At 34.6% G+C, this 17,552-nt stretch overlaps 2 protein-coding genes across 8 annotated transcripts; one reads left to right on the forward strand and one right to left on the reverse strand.

The window, feature by feature from the left end:
- Positions 1-133: 133 nt before the first annotated feature.
- On the reverse strand, positions 134-6,966 carry LOC108729768 (uncharacterized). 5 transcript variants are annotated; one of them, XM_018459067.1, is made up of 5 exons: positions 6,917-6,966; positions 2,767-3,350; positions 1,011-1,268; positions 766-930; positions 134-649 (listed from the first exon to the last, which is right to left on the reverse strand). In XM_018459067.1, exons 2-5 carry the CDS (start codon positions 3,151-3,153, stop codon positions 239-241), a joined length of 1,221 nt encoding a protein of 406 aa, XP_018314569.1. In that variant the 5' UTR covers positions 3,154-3,350; positions 6,917-6,966; the 3' UTR covers positions 134-238. The 5 variants fall into 5 exon arrangements, with proteins under 5 accessions (XP_018314569.1, XP_018314561.1, XP_018314553.1 ...); XM_018459059.1 differs by having other exon boundaries at positions 2,767-3,340; positions 6,881-6,962; XM_018459051.1 differs by having other exon boundaries at positions 6,881-6,962.
- Positions 6,967-11,944: 4,978 nt separating this feature from the next.
- Positions 11,945-17,388, forward strand: LOC108730767 (uncharacterized). Of its 3 annotated transcripts, XM_018460691.1 has the most exons (11): positions 11,945-12,346; positions 12,449-12,624; positions 13,300-13,571; positions 13,902-14,431; positions 14,569-14,831; positions 15,310-15,586; positions 15,861-15,992; positions 16,217-16,404; positions 16,562-16,705; positions 16,854-16,978; positions 17,138-17,244. In XM_018460691.1, the coding sequence occupies exons 2-11, from the start codon at positions 12,461-12,463 to the stop codon at positions 17,242-17,244; spliced, it is 2,202 nt and encodes a 733-aa protein (XP_018316193.1). In that variant the 5' UTR covers positions 11,945-12,346; positions 12,449-12,460. The 3 variants fall into 3 exon arrangements, with proteins under 3 accessions (XP_018316193.1, XP_018316210.1, XP_018316202.1); XM_018460700.1 differs by lacking the exon at positions 11,945-12,346 and having other exon boundaries at positions 12,461-12,624; positions 17,138-17,388; XM_018460708.1 differs by lacking the exons at positions 11,945-12,346; positions 16,854-16,978; positions 17,138-17,244 and having other exon boundaries at positions 12,365-12,624; positions 16,217-16,394; positions 16,562-16,696.
- Positions 17,389-17,552: the final 164 nt, after the last annotated feature.

Here is a 17,552-nt window from a genome sequence, read left to right on the forward strand (position 1 = left end):
TTCGATATTTTAAATAGCACATCAGAAATGTCAAAAAAGAGAAATATATATACAATTTTCATATTTACATCTATGTAAATAAGTTATTGCTAATGAAATTCCTCTAATCTGATAAAATAAAATAGGCACTCGTAGTAGTACAGCTACACTGATTTCTAAGTTTAATACATAATATTTTACTTTTAACTCCAAGATTTTCCTTTGACATTTGCAATATTAATATTATGAAAGCATTAATTTATATGTAATTTCTGTCGATGAGATCTTTAAAAGTACCTATTAACATATTTCTATAAAAGCTGTCATTTTCTATTCTTTCTTGGAGTATATCATTGTCGTATGCATTTTTTATTTCTACATTACCGGTAAATATATGTATAGTATAAATAGCCATTCCCGCTGCGTATTTTCCAAATTTAGTAAGATGTTCGGATAATACTTCGTAAGGAAAAAGGATATCAGGATCATAACCGGCTCTTTTGATACATTTGGATAGCGTTTCGTAATATTCGTCTATTACCTGGTCGAAATATTTACTTCGTGTTTCTTGCGTGCAGCAGCAGAAAAGTATATAAAGTAGATCTAAGACAGGAGATGCGTAACGACATATCTGAAGATCTATAAAACGCAAGTCGCATGGATTGTTTTCCTAAAATGAAATGAAATATAAGATGTCGTGTATACTTATGTGTATTAACTTAACACAAATCTTAAGCTGCTACGACGTATATCTCATCAAGGAAATATCTAATTGTGTGTACATACTTCGTCATATTTGAAGAGCATGTTGTTGGTCCAAGAGTCACCATGATTTACAACGGCGTATGGTTCAGCGGCTTTTCCATCAACTGCATTAAACATGTTTTGTATCATATTTTCTAAAAATCGTTGGTATCTTTCGGAATAATGTTTATCTTCATTCGCTAAAGCCTAGTACGTGGTACCCAAAAGAAAAAATAAATTAAAATCGATGAATATCGACGACCTTTAAGAATCAAAATATGAAGTACCTTGAAAACGAGCCCAATAAGCATTTTTGAAACATCCTCATCTTTATTATCATCGTTATTATCAGCTAATCGCTCAGTAAACAAGTGTTCTTCCATCTTTAATTTCTCGAAGCTCGTCGGGTTCGCAACACGCGTAATGAAGCTGTATGCGTGAAATTCACCTAAGCATCGTAACGCCAAGCTAAGATGAGGATAATCCAAAATTTTTGACTTGGCCATCACGAAACCTTGAGGCGCTAGATTTTCTAACATCAGTATCTATGATAAATTTTATATCATTATCCAAACGTCCTTCTCTTTATCGTATTAGAGCGTTCATAGAAAAAATAACAAATAATCTAATCTCGGTAGTTACGAAATACGTAAGAAATACGTGAAAGTTTATCATGTTATGAGATAGCTGAAGATGATAATCATATAATGTTGTCACGTCATCTTCGAGTGGATATTCATGGTTGTTTATATTGATGAATAAGAGAATGCCTTGATCTTTATGCGTGCATGTATATATATGATACAAATAAATTCCTCACCAAAAAACAGCTGCAAATTGCAATGCAAATTACAGTGAATTACAAAATAGTTCTTTTTTCTCTAAGGCCTTATCATTAAGTATATATGTATATAAATCAAGATATCTTATTAGATGAAATACTGAAGTAACATTGTGCAAGATGAGATAAGATAAGGATATCTATTAGAAGGTAATTATACTTTAATTTATATTTTTTTCGCCATGCGCAGAAGTTCTTCCATCAAAATGTCAGGGATATTACGTGTGGAAGTTACGTATTAAAGAATCAAGTCTTTATAAAGAAGTGTATGTACGTGTACTTTCGCGAGCCATCTAATTATCAGACACTTTACTCCTACCGCGTGCCTAACATTGATTACATCGGCTTTTACTGCTAAATATAAACGGGAAAAGACTTCAAAAATTGCGGAAGATATAGCATTATTTATACCGTTGCGATTTGTCGGTCGTTTTCTTATATAAATAGCGGTAGCTTTCGAACAAATAATCGGAGGGTTGCGATTTAAAGGAAAGCTTCCCGAGACGCTTCCATGAATTTCACGAATTAATTAAACTCCAAAATTAATAATTTCACCAGTAAAATGAAGCCGCGCCAAAATATGAGAGATTCTTTCGCATTAACGCTTAAATGCAGATTGGCCCATTAGCGAAAATATTACGTAATGCAAAGGTTAACCGGACCTTATGTCTTACTTGATAATCTTAAACCAGTTTATTATGTCCGGGCGCGCGCATATGTCCGTGTATCCGTGTATCATTATAAATCGACATTTCACTTCGCGACATGATGTCTGCGTTTTATTACACGTATAAATCTCGCGGAGCCAATTTAGCAACGCATCGTGAAATGCATTGTCTTGAGAACGACGTGCAAAGAATAGGAGTCAAGCAGTTTTAGCTGATCGAAATAAAAGACAATATCACGAGTAAACAATGAAATAGCGTTTAAAATTTTACATTCGCGCAACACAATACCGTTTTTAATTAGATTATGCAAAATATTTAACTTCCTTAAAGACTTGATTGTCGAACGTATTATGTATATCTTTCTTACGGTCTCTACATTATGTATGTATGTGGCTATTCGCGCAAGAAAAGAGATTATGTAAAGGCGTATGGAATTTACATATATATGCATGATTACATGATACTCGGCTCTGTATGTAGTGTTATTACTTCATTGGCATGGCTCACGTTTAGAAGTGGTAAACCGCAAATTACCTCTTTTCCGGATTCATCGCTAACGTCGTATAAAATAGGGAAGCGATCGATAATCCCGCCGCGGTCCTTCAAAGTCTCTTTGAAAATGGGCAGCACTTCTTTATAGAAGAACATCTCGCGTTGAAACATATTTGTGACTCTACTGCTCGATAGAACTTCACTGGTGTCCAAAGTTCGCGTAGTTTTGAGAATAAGTTGAATTTCCTTGTCCTCGCCATCTTCAGCGACGCCCTCGATCGTGACGCGACAGACGAGGCTAACGTAATTGTCGCCTGCATTGGTGCCCTCAGTTATGTGAAATTTTGGGGCCAATAACTTGATGGTTTTTGCGTATGTACGCAAGTAATCGTACAATCGCTCGTCTGACACAATTTTCTCGTCTGCCATTTTTTTTTCCTTTCCTGTCTGTTGATGTCTTTACTTTTTTTCTCACAGAATCGGGCGGATGTTGCTTATGTTTGTTCGTTACACCAGAGTTAGAAATACTTTAAGCTTTGTTTCAAATCGTTGAGATATCGGAATCGAATTCTATCTTGTATGCGACCGCCCCACCTCGACGATAAGAGAGCGATTACTAGAACAATCTTTGAAAAGCATCGCTTATATTATTTTCGTTATCGCATTTTTCATTTTTAAATCGTTACTGAGCAAGTTATGAAGATTATGAAATATATACATGGTTATTTTTACTTAATTCATCGCTGAAAGGAGTTCCATGTATATGCAGCTCTGTGTCATTTTTCACAATCCTAATCTTCTTTTCCTCTCTCTTGCTTTTTATACCGATTTCAAATAAATGATCCAATGTCTATGATGAAATTATAAATTATATATTCTTGACGTGTACCTATACATTATAAATATTATAGGTTGTTCACCTTTAACTTTACTTAGAATGAAAGGCACCCAGAGGATTACGGTTTGTGTCGCTTACATCTGTTAGTTATTTTTACATCAAACGCGCAACAGAGAAAGGAAGGAAAAGAGAGGAGTGTGAGGCGTGGCGAGATACTGACCACCATTTCTCCAATTAAAGTGCCTTTACCTGTTTCAGTTGAGAAACGGTATTTCCTACGGTAGTCTACTTTAATCTATTATATATATAGTCTTAAAAAAAAAAAATATATATGTGTGTGTATAGTTTCTCAAATAGCAATTATAGGAAAAATATCATCATCCGTTTAAAAAAGGCATATACACAAAATAGAAAATATATAACAAACCACACAGATAACAAACCCAGATAGCAACGTGTTTGTTTCGTTGCTGGCATATTGCTTGCTAAGTATGCATTGCTAAGTATGTGTTGCATATTATTATGGCAACATGATGGCAATAGTACGAATTTTGATGATGACGATTTTAAAGTTGTCGGCAAATTGCTGGCAAATTGCTACTCAATGTTATCATATCGTAAAGGCATCAAGTTGCCAACAAATGAGGACTTGCTACCAGAATTGCAGCAACTGAGTCCTCATTTGTTGGCAACTTGATGCCTTCACGATATGATAACATTGAGTAGCAACTTGCCAGCAATTTGCCAACAACTTTAAAATCGTCATCATCAAAATTCGTACTATTGCCATTATGTTGCCATAATAATATGCATCATTATACAATGCCGTCATATTGCCGACAACGCAAGATAACATTGATGTAGCTATCTTGTTGTTAAATTGCTGGCAATACGTATGCATTGTTATCTGCTACTATACAATGTCGGTATATTCGAAATCGTTGAAGACAAATCTATGACAAGTTGTCAGCATCATAAGCAATCACAGATTTGCGAGATTTTGCTGAGACACACTTTGCTATCTGGGTAATTCTCATATAATCACTTACTACTTATTTACTCATTTATGTAAGTGCAAATTGTTCGTAAAATCCTTGTTATCGGTATAGATAAGTATCTTAAACGATAATTATCTTAAACAATGTTGCGAATACTTCGATCCGCTCACTTTACTGGATAAAAACACGCGGCGATTTTATACAGTAGAATAAGAAGAGAAATTCTGAAGAAAGAAATCTTCGATTTAAATAAACAGAAAGTAGGCGAGGAGAATCCCGCGTTTCTTATCAAAAGTATGAGAAACGATGACGATCGACATGAATGGTTGTCGTAGTTCCAACCGGTTTGGAGAGGAACAATTGATAGCTTATCTCGTGGTGTTGGTCAAGATCTTTACGCTTCAGTGCGGCAGCACTCGTGTACGGTGTGACCCTATACAATTTACGAACCTATCAACTTGTACTAGCCGCTTGCGTAATCGTGACTTTCATACGTTGCACTTTCGTTTTCGAAAGTATGATATAATCGTTATTTAGATAGAGGAATCCGATGGAACAAAAAAAAAAAGAAAAGCAAATTATCACGTCGCGTCGGTGCATTTCTCGCGGAAACGTCCGGAAAACTTCCACGTGTTAGCAGGAAGTCGGTAGAATAAAGGTAAATTTTCACGAGCTGCTTAAACCGGCTGTTTCAGCGACAAAAAGGATCACGTGATCAAAATGGACACTTGATTTGTCAATTTTGACCACGTGATCCTTTTTGTCGCTGAAACAGCCGGTTTAAACAGCTCGTTAAAATTTACCTTTATTGTGGAAAACGGCTTATCGAGACTCTTCGGAATTCTGGGAATGTATTGTTATTAATGAGATGACGTATTGCCCCATTTAATTTTTTTCCTCGGCAGGTATGCGAGGTCAATTCTCGCGAGAATATTCCTCATTCCTCGTTTATTCTTTATTATAACGAATTCTATACTTATTTCCTTTCTCCTCAATATCCATTTGTGCATTTATTCTATTTTACTCTTCCACCGCGGCACAACATGGGATCTTTAAAGACCCTATCAGTATTTTGATTGCGTGCGAATTGGTGAGATAAATGTAAATCTAAAAATAGTAGAATACAATCTGAGAGAGAGAGAGAGAGAGAGAGAGAGAGACTTCTATGATAAAAGCTCCTAAAGTAAAAATTCGTTGTTAAAGCTCCAAGTAGAACAACAAGTATCATATTGATATCAAAATGACTTAAATTAATGATTATTAAAAGTCATTTTTCAATCATTTCCAATTCATCTTAATATCATTTTGACGTTATCGTGACTTGTTGTTCTGCTTGGGGCTTTAACAAGTATACAAGACTTTTTTAAGATTTTCATATAATTCGAAAGAATAAAAAGTTTATTTCTGTTTTTCGAAAACTCCTATTGCTGACGAAAGAATTAAAATTCCGTGTTGCAGGCAAAGAATTAAATTTGAAAAGTATAACAAGGCTGAGATCATTTCTATTCGTACTTTTTCAACTTCGCGTGAACAACGTTATTATTAATTTTTAAGCGTTACTTTATAGTTGTTAATTCGCTGCTTATTGTTCGCATAAATAACACCATTGAAAAAAAGGAATAATATCCCTACAATTTACTCAGCATCATTGCGTTACTAAGTACGCCTCGCGACATATCTGATGTTTGTTCCGTACGATGCTATGTTATGACGTCTCCCCCCTCCCGTCGATTTCATTCGCAAGATGACACTTCAGACCTCGTGATCGCAGCAAGAGTCTGTTTGTCGGTCGGATCGGTCCATGGGGCCGTTGACACGATCAGTGGATCACGAGGTGCGAGATATCCTTTCGGATCGCAATTCGCGAGCGGATCTCCTCTGGGGAAGCTGAAAGAGGGAGAGATCCGTTTTTTCCATCGATCCTGATTGCTCAACGATCGAGAGGCACATAATAATCACGGAGATTGTATCATAGCGGGTCGGGATATTTCAAGGCGATATACAACCATTCTCCGACAAGTCGCGCCGACTCGCGCCGATTCGGCCTTACTCCAGTATCCTCGATGTAATAAACGAACGAGACTTCGCCCGCAGCGTTCCCGACGCTCATTCCTCCGCTTCTTGCAATCCGCCCGGGCGCAAATAAACGGCGCAAACAAACCGGTCGGATCGATCGTTGGCGAGAGACAATCGACACTCGTATCGCCTTTACTTCTCTAATGATAATTTCCTTTTCCTTTTCTAATTTGTCTTTACTCGCCGACTTTGTCCCCCTTAGTTAATTCGCCTGATTCACTTTAACACACACACACGTCTCTACCTCTCTATTTCTTCCACTTTCCCTCGTTATCTTCACCTTGTAGCACGATCCTCGGAATTCCGATACATTCGACGTGCATTGTCGATTATGGCGCACTGCGCGCGGGATTATGTTTGCAAGTATATTATTAATCATAAAAATATCCACGTGATTTTTCATTTATGTAAGACTTATATAGTCGCGACTAGTCATCATCATGTGAGTCGAGATCATAGACCACTTATATTATCGCCGTGAGTGACGTAATAATGCAAGCAGGACAGTGTGTACTTGAAATCGTAATAAACGTATTGCCTTTTCACGCCTACATTTTATGTTCGAGTTATTGAAATAAATTTTATAGATTTTAGAGACAGTTGATTCTTGTATAACATAATATCGCAAGCCATACTGATTGAAGAAACGCGGTTTTTCGGAAAAATTTTATTTGAAGTTTATAGGTCTTTGATTTTAATTTTTTATAAAAGATACGATTAAGATATTGATAAAAAGTAGGTTATCTGACGAGTCAATCATTTACATCTAATATTCGCTTTGACGAAAACAGAAATTGGAGCAAATTGAATATAAAAGTGACGAAAGAGCGTAAAGTTTAATACAAGGCATTTACGCTTTCTTTACATTTCGTTGTCTTAATTTTCGTTTCCTAGAAACTACGTTTATTCTTTTGTCACTCTCTCTTCATATTCGACTTCTCTAATCTTTATTTTCGCCGGGTTTCTTAATTTTGCCAAATTCTCTGCTGTAAAAGCAAAAATTACATAGAAAATAATTTGTATTCTTGAAGCAGAGAATGTGTTTTAAAGCAGAGGTATTGTATTTAATTGAAGCAGAAAAAACTTATTCTAGACTCACTTACATGTTCTCATGTCCCTCTATCTATATATGCCATCGATGTGACAGATTATAGAGCTTTATATCAGCGTATATGCTAAAACGGATAAGAAAAATGTTATAAATAATTCGCCGAAATTGATAATTCAAATTTTATACCAAAAGCAAAGATTTTCACACTTTCACAAAGAAAGCGTAAATGCCTTGTATTAAATTTTACGCTCTTTCATCACTTTTATATTCAATTTGCTCCAATTTCTGTTTTCGTCAAAGCGAATATTAGATGTAAATGATTGACTCGTCAGATAACCTACTTTTTATCGTATCTTTTATAAAAAATTAAAATCAAAGACCTATAAACTTCAGATAAAATTTTTTCGAAAAACCGCGTTTCTTTAATCAGTATGGCTTGCGATATTATTGTTCTTTATAAAAATATTGATTACCCTAAATATTTAACTTTAACAGTAATTGACGCTCTCGTATTTAGTTGATTTCTTTATGTAAGCGGTTTTGTTTCAAATGTTTCAAATAGTGATACGTTATGTATCTTTTTATTATTCCAAAACTATTATTCCAACTCAAGTAATAATAGTTTTAATTCTTAACAATAAACAAAAATAAGTGGCTAAAAATTCAAAACAATAATTTTAAAGAGCATACACCATTACGCAAAAAGCGTATAATATATAGATTTATTAATTTTAACAAAATTGTGCATAAAATATAAACGTTTCGGTCTTAATTAGACCATCATCCTCCAATATATCCTAAAAAAACTTCTTTATAAAAGAAAAAATATGCGTCAAGTACATAAAAAAAGTATCAAATATTACATTCCTTTTATTAAAAAATGGATACAAAATAAATGCAATTAGCCAAGTAATTCATAATGCAAGACACAAAATAGTTTCTTCACTATAATCCAGCTGACCATTTCAGTCACTTTCAATCTATTTTGTGTCTTGCGTTATGAAATACTTGACTAATTGCATTTATTTTGTATCCGTTTTTAAAAGGAATGTAATATTCGATACCTTTTTTATGCACTTGGAGCATATTTTTTCTTTTTCAAAGAGGTTTTTTTAAACAATAATTATAATAAAAGACAAGAGTCTAAATTACAAATTTTATGTTAAGAAAAAACGAGGTATTACATAATAAAATTCAATACATTCTATAATTTTTTTAGAGGTTTTTTTTAGGGATTTCACTGCTTTTTGTAAATTTCTGGAAACATAACATCGTCGGCGTTGTCGTCGCCCGATATGTAGGTACGTGTATTAGTGTTCACACACACACACACTTATATTGCTAATTTTAATGTAATATTATTTGAATGAAGGCATTGTGAAAGACAGCTTAATAGACAAAATGCTTTACATATATATGTCACACGTACGACTGAAAAAATCTGAAAATCTGAAATGATCGCTTTTCAGGGCTCGAATTCCAGACCTCGGTATCAGCTGCACCAATTTTACTCGAACTGGATGCAATCGAAAGATACTGATGATATTATATAATAAAAATGTTTTTAGATTTTTGATTGTGGTTTTAATTTCTGAGTAATTTTAATCTAAAGTTTGTTGATGTCAAAACTCCAGATAAAGCTAGTGATAGCGTAGCGAATTTGGCAACGCCACAAACATACGCAATGACGTTCACACGTCAAGCGTTTTATATTTTTGTGCACTTGGCGTCGCGATGTTACCGCGTCGCTTGATAACATTGATGTAATATTATCTGTTAGTTTGTGTTGTTGTGAGAGTAGAGGCATATCTACGGAAAATAGCTCCTATGGCAAGCACTGAAATTGCGCCTCTGTCCAAATATCTGAAATCCATGTTTTAGATAATTTTACATAATATTAGCTCAAAAAGTCAAGTATGTTTATTTTTTATTTATTCGCACTACATTACATTTACTTACATTATGGCTACTTACATTATGACTAAAAATTATAACTGCACCTTCCTTGCTTCCTTGCTGTTGCAAATTGATCTATGATCTGTTCAAAGTTATTTTTTTCAGACAAAAGTTTATCGTTACTAAGAAAAAAAGAAGTATGAAAAGGAAATGTATTTTTACGAAAAAATTTCCACACAAAGATTTATTTAAAACAAAATATAATAATTGACTTAAACAATTATTAAGCCTTGACCTGTCTTTCACATTGCAAAAAATAAACTTGGCTTTTACTAATTAAATTGTCATGAAGATTTCATGTTTATAATTTATAATTTCTGCGACATTAATATTTTGAAGTAAACATTTCAATTAAAAATATTTTAAATTATGTAGAGTGTAATTATAATTAGTTTTTAGTGAATAAAAAAAATTATATAAATAAAATATTTGACTATTATTTTAACGAAGAAAACGGTATTTTTCACAAAATTTTAGATATAAAATTCGGTTGTCAGATTGATAGTTTGATTCATTGATGTATACCATATGTTTGAGGAAATATAATACATTGGATCGTACTGAGTTAATAAAAATTACTTTGCGCCATTCGACGCCCCCCTTCAAGTGGCGCCCAGGGCACGTGCCATGACTGCCATACCTTAGATAGCCTCAGTGTGGGAGGATTGTTAATTAAAACCTCTCACTCAACAATATAACATATAACAGTTATATAACAAGTAACAATTATATCGTTAGGTGGGAAATTATATATGTAACAATTATATTATATTACTGTTAGTTGGCTGAGTGTTTGCTGAGAAGTTTTGAAAGTCATTTTCATATTTGACAAATCTTTAATTTTAATCTTTTTGCAGGAAATAATATGTTATGTAGAAATAAGACTATATTCAGAGTTGAATTTTTAAAAATACAGCGAACACCATAAAACTGCAGATTTCTCATGCTTCTCAATCTCTGTATTGCAGAACGATCTCGCGTTGGTGTTCGCTCCGTAAAGGGTTCTGAGAACAAAGCGTTACGATAATCGCAGCGAAAAGAGATTCGAAGCGGGCGGGGTGTGTGCTGTATATGTGTGTATTTCCTGAATGAAAATCCATAACCGGATGGCGACGCAATGCGGTCCCCTTTCATTCCGGCCAGCACTCTCGGTTTCGTTTTCTGCAAAGGTTCCCGGTCGCAACTCGCTGCTCACGGTCTATGCGGCAGCGATAGTATTACGACGGGAACGGGGAAAGGTTCTCCAGGGTTCCGTGGGGTCTTAACACCCCACCCTTTCACCGCGTTCACCGCCACCTGTACAGGTCGACCGAGACTGGAGAATGGGACCAGGACCGCCGCGCTGGTTCTCCAAGTTGAAAAGGAATGGTAGTGAGAGTCCGAGAACCAGCGGTAGCGGGGGAGGAAACGGTTTCACGAGCGGCTGTCGCGACTGTCGAGTACGCTCGCTCGCTCGCTCGCTCGCTCGCTTGCCGTACGTTCGCGTGCGCGCGAGCGCGCGGCCACTTTAATGTGAAAGTAAGTCTTACAGTTGACCGAAAACTGCGTGCCCGTCGTGCTCTCGTCGGCTATCCACGACCGACGTGCCATGCCGTAGCGTGTTGTTCCGTCCGACCCGTGCGATGTACATACCCGTACGGCTCCAATCGACCGGTTCTACGGCCGTAGTCGACACGCTGTAAAAAAAAGGAGAAAAAAATTTTTTAAAAAGGGAGATCCGCTCTAATCGCTTCGCTAATTAATTACCGTATCGACGCGTCAGTTGACTCATCCGCGGTACACGCAATATTTCAATCATCGCTTCTCAACTTTCTATACACTTGTCCGACGCTGTTTCGTCGTAATCAATCTCGATCGTCAGCTGTCCTTCAAGTTGCGCCTGTTTTTGAAGAATTCTACCTACAGGACAACACGAGGGCGACATTAACAGCAAAACTGCAAGAAGGAAGAAAAAGAAAAAAGAGGGGAATAAAAAAAGGAAAAAGTGAGAGAGATACATGAAATTTCATGCAAACATCGTCGTTTTTCAATCGAATTGTGATAAGAATTGGCTGCCTAAATCTACAACGTTTAGTGAAGTGAGGCTATCTCGATTAAATTGGATATCTTTCCTCATGCAATAACGCAAAGTTTATATGGCATTTTCGTATTTTTATTAAATTTCTGCTTTTAAAAAAAAGTGCAAGTGCGCGTGAATATTGAAACTACCTTTCCGTCCTAAGCCTAAGAACTCTTCCGTTAAAAATAATAAGACAAGTAGTGATTGCGTAACGCGGAAAATCGTATTCGGATATATAATAATAATAATAATTTATTTTGCTATTTTTCGAGTGAAAATCGCTCGCGATGCGTTGACGCATTTTTAAAAGATATTCTATGTGTTCGTCAAGTAGCGCACGGATCCGTACAGAAAAGTTTAATCAGACTCCTTGTATGTAATTATAATGTATGGACGAGAGTTCACCGTACAAATGAATCTCAATCACGCCTTCATTTATATCCGCGCGACACTATGTGATAAATCAAAGTGTACGTGCAACAAGTGAGTGTGGACCAGAAGTTAAATGTATATTCACGCATGTGACGAGGCTAAACAAAACGGAAGAAAGGAAGGAAGGAAGGAAAATCGAAAGCGTACACGGATTCGCGCACGTTCGCCCGCGAATTTTTTTTCATCGGACTTCTCAAGAAATCGACTTAATTGTAAATTGAATGAATTTTTCGTTCATGTAATTATGCGCTCACGTCTTCAAACGTAATTGCGTCGATCATTGTTCGAGGCTTTTTGAAATTTACGGTTTGCAGGACATTGTAATTATGAAACGAACGGTGCTCGTTATCACTTGCGTTTTGGGCTTTGTCTTAGCGGGAAGTCCTCGATTACCTCGAACATCCGCTGATCAGCGTGGCACGCGTAGTGCTAGCCATAATAATACCGGCGCAACGCTACAGCCGTCCTCACGCAATTTGCAACGAAATAGGTGAGAATACAGAGAGGATGTCATTACATCCTGACTTTTCTTCTCTTTCCATTTTTTTACTCGAACGAGAACATTTCGATTTTACGCGACGGATAAAGTACAAAATGAACCGTAATAACAGATCTTATAAACGGGAGAACTGAACAGTTAACCGCTCGTTACGTAAACCAGTCGATCATACTCCCAAAGCTTGCCGATATTTCGCTTACGAAACTTTCCATTTAGTTTGCGAATGTATTCATAACCGTGCATCACGCGATGTTGTAGCTTCACTTTAATGACACTAAATGCGATGTATCTTCAGTAGAGCCATGAAGAGTCGTTGCAAATGTTCGATTCACTATAATAAATCTCTTTCATTTAATGCAATAACGACTGGAACAATTGAGTAATTTTTCAATGCTAAACTTATACTGCCGTTATTAATCAAATTGCCAATAATAAATTCATTAACGAAAATTTATTTATATATATACAAATAATAATAGTCAAGAAAAGATATTTCATCAAAAATACATATAATAAATATAAATAAATGTATATCATAAAAAGATATTTGAACGATTTATTTTATCTTTGAAGAATCTTTTTGATAGACATCCGTATATATATTCTGATATTGGCAATGATGTGAAGTAACAATTAGACGAAGGCAATAAATATTATCTGTTGTAGAGAGCAATACCTTTTCAACGTCTTTGAAGTAATAGTATCAACTTTGGAGTCCAAGTTACAGCGAATCGAGAATTTAGATAAGGCGGTGGAGCATTTGATGAGAAGAGTAGAGGCTTTAGATTCACGTGTAAACGATAACATTGACAAAACAGACGCAGTCATTACTAAACTTAGGACATTAGATTTGAAACTTTTCAATGCGTATCCTAGCATACCCGCGGAAGTTGCAACGAGGATTACCGAAAGTAAGAGCGGAAGTCATACAGAAGATAGTAAGTATGTGATACATATCTTCACGGAGTTTATACTTTATATCTGGTTATTTAATCGATCTCGATTTCTTTTTTCGCTTATGACACATAAAAAGAAAAAATTGTATCAGGCTGTTTTAAAATATTTATTAAGCTACCGAAACATATATATATATATATATATAGATGCAAAGGAAATGAGTCAAGTTTCTTATTAAAAAAATAAAGCAAAATAAAAAATAAGTTTCTTATTTCAAAATAGCATATTTCACTTTTGTTACATTGTGCAAATAAAGAAGATAACGTAATTGAAATCAAATCGTATTGCAATGTTTAACTAAAATGTTACAGTTCCATTGATACGTGTGATTCATCATGATCAAAACGATCAAGCGCCAGAAACTGTCGGCGAAAAATTGATTTCTCTGGATCAGAAAGTTTCCGATATTGATCATAAGCTTGTCAATCTTAAGAATCAGCTCGATAACAATTTCTTACAAAATGATGATATAAATGCCGAGGCGAGCGAAAAGAAACCCGTCAGTATGAGCGTCATCGAGATCACCAAGGCTATGAGTAACGAGGTGATGAACCATATGACGCTCGAGATTGAGAATCTTAAGCAAGCGACAGGTAATATGGATCGAAAGCTTCAGTTCCATATGAATCTAGTGTCGGATAATCTCGGAGCGGTGTACAATATGATTAGTGACGTGCACGAAGCTATTGTCGAGAAAAATAACGAGAACAATCGACATAATCGTCTTAATTTAACAACAACCGAAGCCCCGACGAAACAAAGCAAGATCGATCGTCTTACTGAACAAATGTATCCGATGCTTACCGTTTCTGAAAAAATGGATCAAGTTTGGAACGTAGTGGTGAGTTTTAAATATGAAATTATAACAATAGAATTTTATTTTCGGGAATGCATTAATGTTGTTAAGGAATTGATATTACAATCAGTTTGCGCATAATAACATAAAAAATAACATAATGTTAATTTGAATAATATTAGATGGGAACCAAAAGTTCAGTGGACGACTTGCTGCCAAAATCCGACGAATTACTTACTCAGACTCAAAGGCAAGAGAGAGCGATTAACGAAATTCACGCCGATCTAAGATCAAAAACAAACAAAATTATCGAAAACCTCGAAGGCGTCGAAAGCCGCTTGAGGAAACAAGAGGATGATGTAGCTACTCTCGCGCAACGTCCGATTGCGGCTGAATTGTTATTAGATCCAACGATCGATCGGCTCGTTGAATATGATCCAAGCAGGTAAGTATTCTTTACACACTGAACCAAAACTGTACGTAAATACAATAAAATATTTATTGAATTATGAAAAAATAATTAAAATTGGTCCAATGAATTCTCATTATGATTTAAGTTATAAAACTATTACTAGAATTCATTGCAAAGATGAATAAATAATTATATAAACGAATTCAGTTATCAATGAATTAACTACATTAAGTCGGACATTAAATCGGATATTAATTAACGATCATTCATTGGACCAAAAATGACTAAAATTTTTTTCAGTGTATTAGATACTTTACAAAATTATTATCAAGGATTACGTAATGACTATCATATTTGCAACAGTGTTTGATTTAAAAAATAGTAACGATTGCACAATATAATTGTTCTTCAACGAAATCTTTCCTTCAGTTCAAAGTATTTTCCATAATACAATAGAAGAAATATCTAATAAGTCAAACACGAAATAAAGTCTCATGTTGTTTATTCCAAGATACGTCAGCGTAGCCGAAGATTTTGTAAGGGAGATGCCTACATCTACGCTACCCGCTGCCTCATCACCCTTATCAACTACAACATCGATATCATCCGTCGCTTCACCCTCGAATAATCCTACTTATAGTTCCACGACACCTATGACTACATCTTCGAGTACCGCGAGACCAAATAGCAGAAATCGAGGAGTGATATTCCCGAGTGTTAAAAATAAACCGAGTTTAGCAAATTCTACTTTCACAAGCGACATATTAATCAATTATAAGGATGTCAAGGTATTTTAATGTTTCGTGTAGTTTTCTTTCTTTTTAAAGCATAATTGTCTCAAACAATGTAAAGCGCGTCATTGCAAAAAAAAGATTTACAAAAAATTATTGTCAAGAATGTATTGTTTAAAATATTTTAATATATTTTTTATTTTTATTTGATTCTTATCAGATATTTTTCGCAGGACTTATTACTTCAGAAAAAAAAAAAGATTTTGATAATATCTATAATACGTACCGACTTTTAATTTTTTTAATTATCTTCTGCATTTTGTAATTTCAGGGTTACTCTTGCGTGGATTTATTAAATGGAGGAATGAGAGACAGTGGGGTATACTATCTACAAATACGCGGCACGACATATTGGTTCCTTAAAGTCTATTGTGAACAGGAAGTTGCTGATGGTGGCTGGACGGTGAGTTTATTATCGACATCAAAAATGTATACAATTTAAATGGCGACATTAAAATAAAATTAAATTTCATCACTTATCAAAAAATGAAGTAAAAAAATGACAGAAGATCACAGACTTCTGTGGAGAAGACATATAATAACGATCGATTAATTAATACGAGCACATTTACATACGTGTCTTGAATACTTGTTGTAAATCGGTTTACAATAAATTGTCATTTAAAGGTTATTCAAAGAAGAGATGATTTTGGAGAACCAAGAGAGAATTTTAATAGAGATTGGGCAGATTATAAAAATGGATTTGGAGATCCCGCCAAAGAATTTTGGCTAGGCAATGAAAACATATATATGTTAACAAATAATGAGGATTACATGCTCAGAGTTGAACTTGAGGACTTCGAAGGTAACAAAAGGTATATGCCTAAATTGTAGATTGATTATAGCAGCTTTTTTACTATTGTTAAAGGATACTAATAATGTACGTGTAGTTTTACAGTTTCCGTAATGGAAATAGATTGCACAGATATAAATTGAAATCGATCGAATATAATTATAATTTCATTTTATTAGGTATGCACAATATTCGCATTTTAAGATTTATTCAGAAGGAGAGTATTATAAATTGGAGATAGATGGATATGAAGGAAATGCCGGAGATTCATTGAACGATCCTTGGTACGGATCGAACAATAGCCCTTTTTCTACGTACAACAGGTAAGATACATCTTATATAATAAATAATATCGAACGTTTATTATATAACGAATAAAATATATCTTCTTATATTATCACATGTGAAATCATATAATATACATATATGTCATAAGAATTTATTGGATTAAAGATATATTTATGCTTTTAGGGATAATGACAGATCATCCTTGAATTGTGCTTCAATGCTCAAGGGTGGTTGGTGGTGGAAGTCTTGTGGACGTGGCTTAAATGGTCTTTATATAAATGATCCACAAGATGTTACTGCACGACAAGGTATGTTTATAAGTCGCTAATGTAAATAAAATTAAGAAATTAAAATTAAGAAAAATTTCGACTTTCTAATTAATAGAATAAATATCGTAAATTGTGAAAAAATTAAAATTAAATTCTCAATCTGTATTCACGAATAAATATTATGCTGTTATATTAAAGGTATCGTATGGTTCCGTTGGAGAGGTTGGGATTATACTCTAAAACGTGCATTGATGATGATTAAACCAAAAGGACTAGCAACAACGACAACAACAACAACGGTATAAACGCTGGAATTGTATAAAGTTTGAAACGTTAACTTAAATTTCTTACGCGATCATTAAATAACAACCTTGCACATAGTACTTAAATTATGTATTGCAAACGTATAAACACCTTATAATATGATTTTAAAGCACCGTTTTCAATTATTTTTCGTCCACTAAGTATATCCATGTTAAATTTAAAAATATTGCAACTCAAATTTTCTTTGTATTCGACATAGTGAAATAATCTTGCTCAATAAAAATTATTTTTCAATCAGATCTCATATCAATTTATCGTTATTTTAAATACGAAATATAGGAACTTAAGA

This window comes from Mycetomoellerius zeteki, unplaced genomic scaffold, assembly GCF_001594055.1.
Source record: "Mycetomoellerius zeteki isolate Tzet28-1 unplaced genomic scaffold, Tzet1.0 scaffold119, whole genome shotgun sequence".
Lineage (NCBI taxonomy): Eukaryota > Metazoa > Arthropoda > Insecta > Hymenoptera > Formicidae > Mycetomoellerius > Mycetomoellerius zeteki.

Excerpts from the sequence above, each read along its gene's own strand:
- LOC108729768 (XM_018459067.1), bottom strand. The coding sequence starts at position 3,153 with ATGGCAGACGAGAAAATTGTGTCAGACGAGCGATTGTACGATTACTTG. Across the intron at positions 1,269-2,766 it reads GCGATGAATCCGGAAAAGAG|ATACTGATGTTAGAAAATCT; the intron begins GTAATTTGCGGT and ends AATTTATCATAG. Across the intron at positions 650-765 it reads TGCTCTTCAAATATGACGAA|GAAAACAATCCATGCGACTT; the intron begins GTATGTACACAC and ends ATTTCATTTTAG.
- LOC108730767 (XM_018460691.1), top strand. The coding sequence starts at position 12,461 with ATGAAACGAACGGTGCTCGTTATCACTTGCGTTTTGGGCTTTGTCTTA. Across the intron at positions 14,832-15,309 it reads GTTGAATATGATCCAAGCAG|ATACGTCAGCGTAGCCGAAG; the intron begins GTAAGTATTCTT and ends GTTTATTCCAAG. Across the intron at positions 15,993-16,216 it reads TTGCTGATGGTGGCTGGACG|GTTATTCAAAGAAGAGATGA; the intron begins GTGAGTTTATTA and ends TGTCATTTAAAG.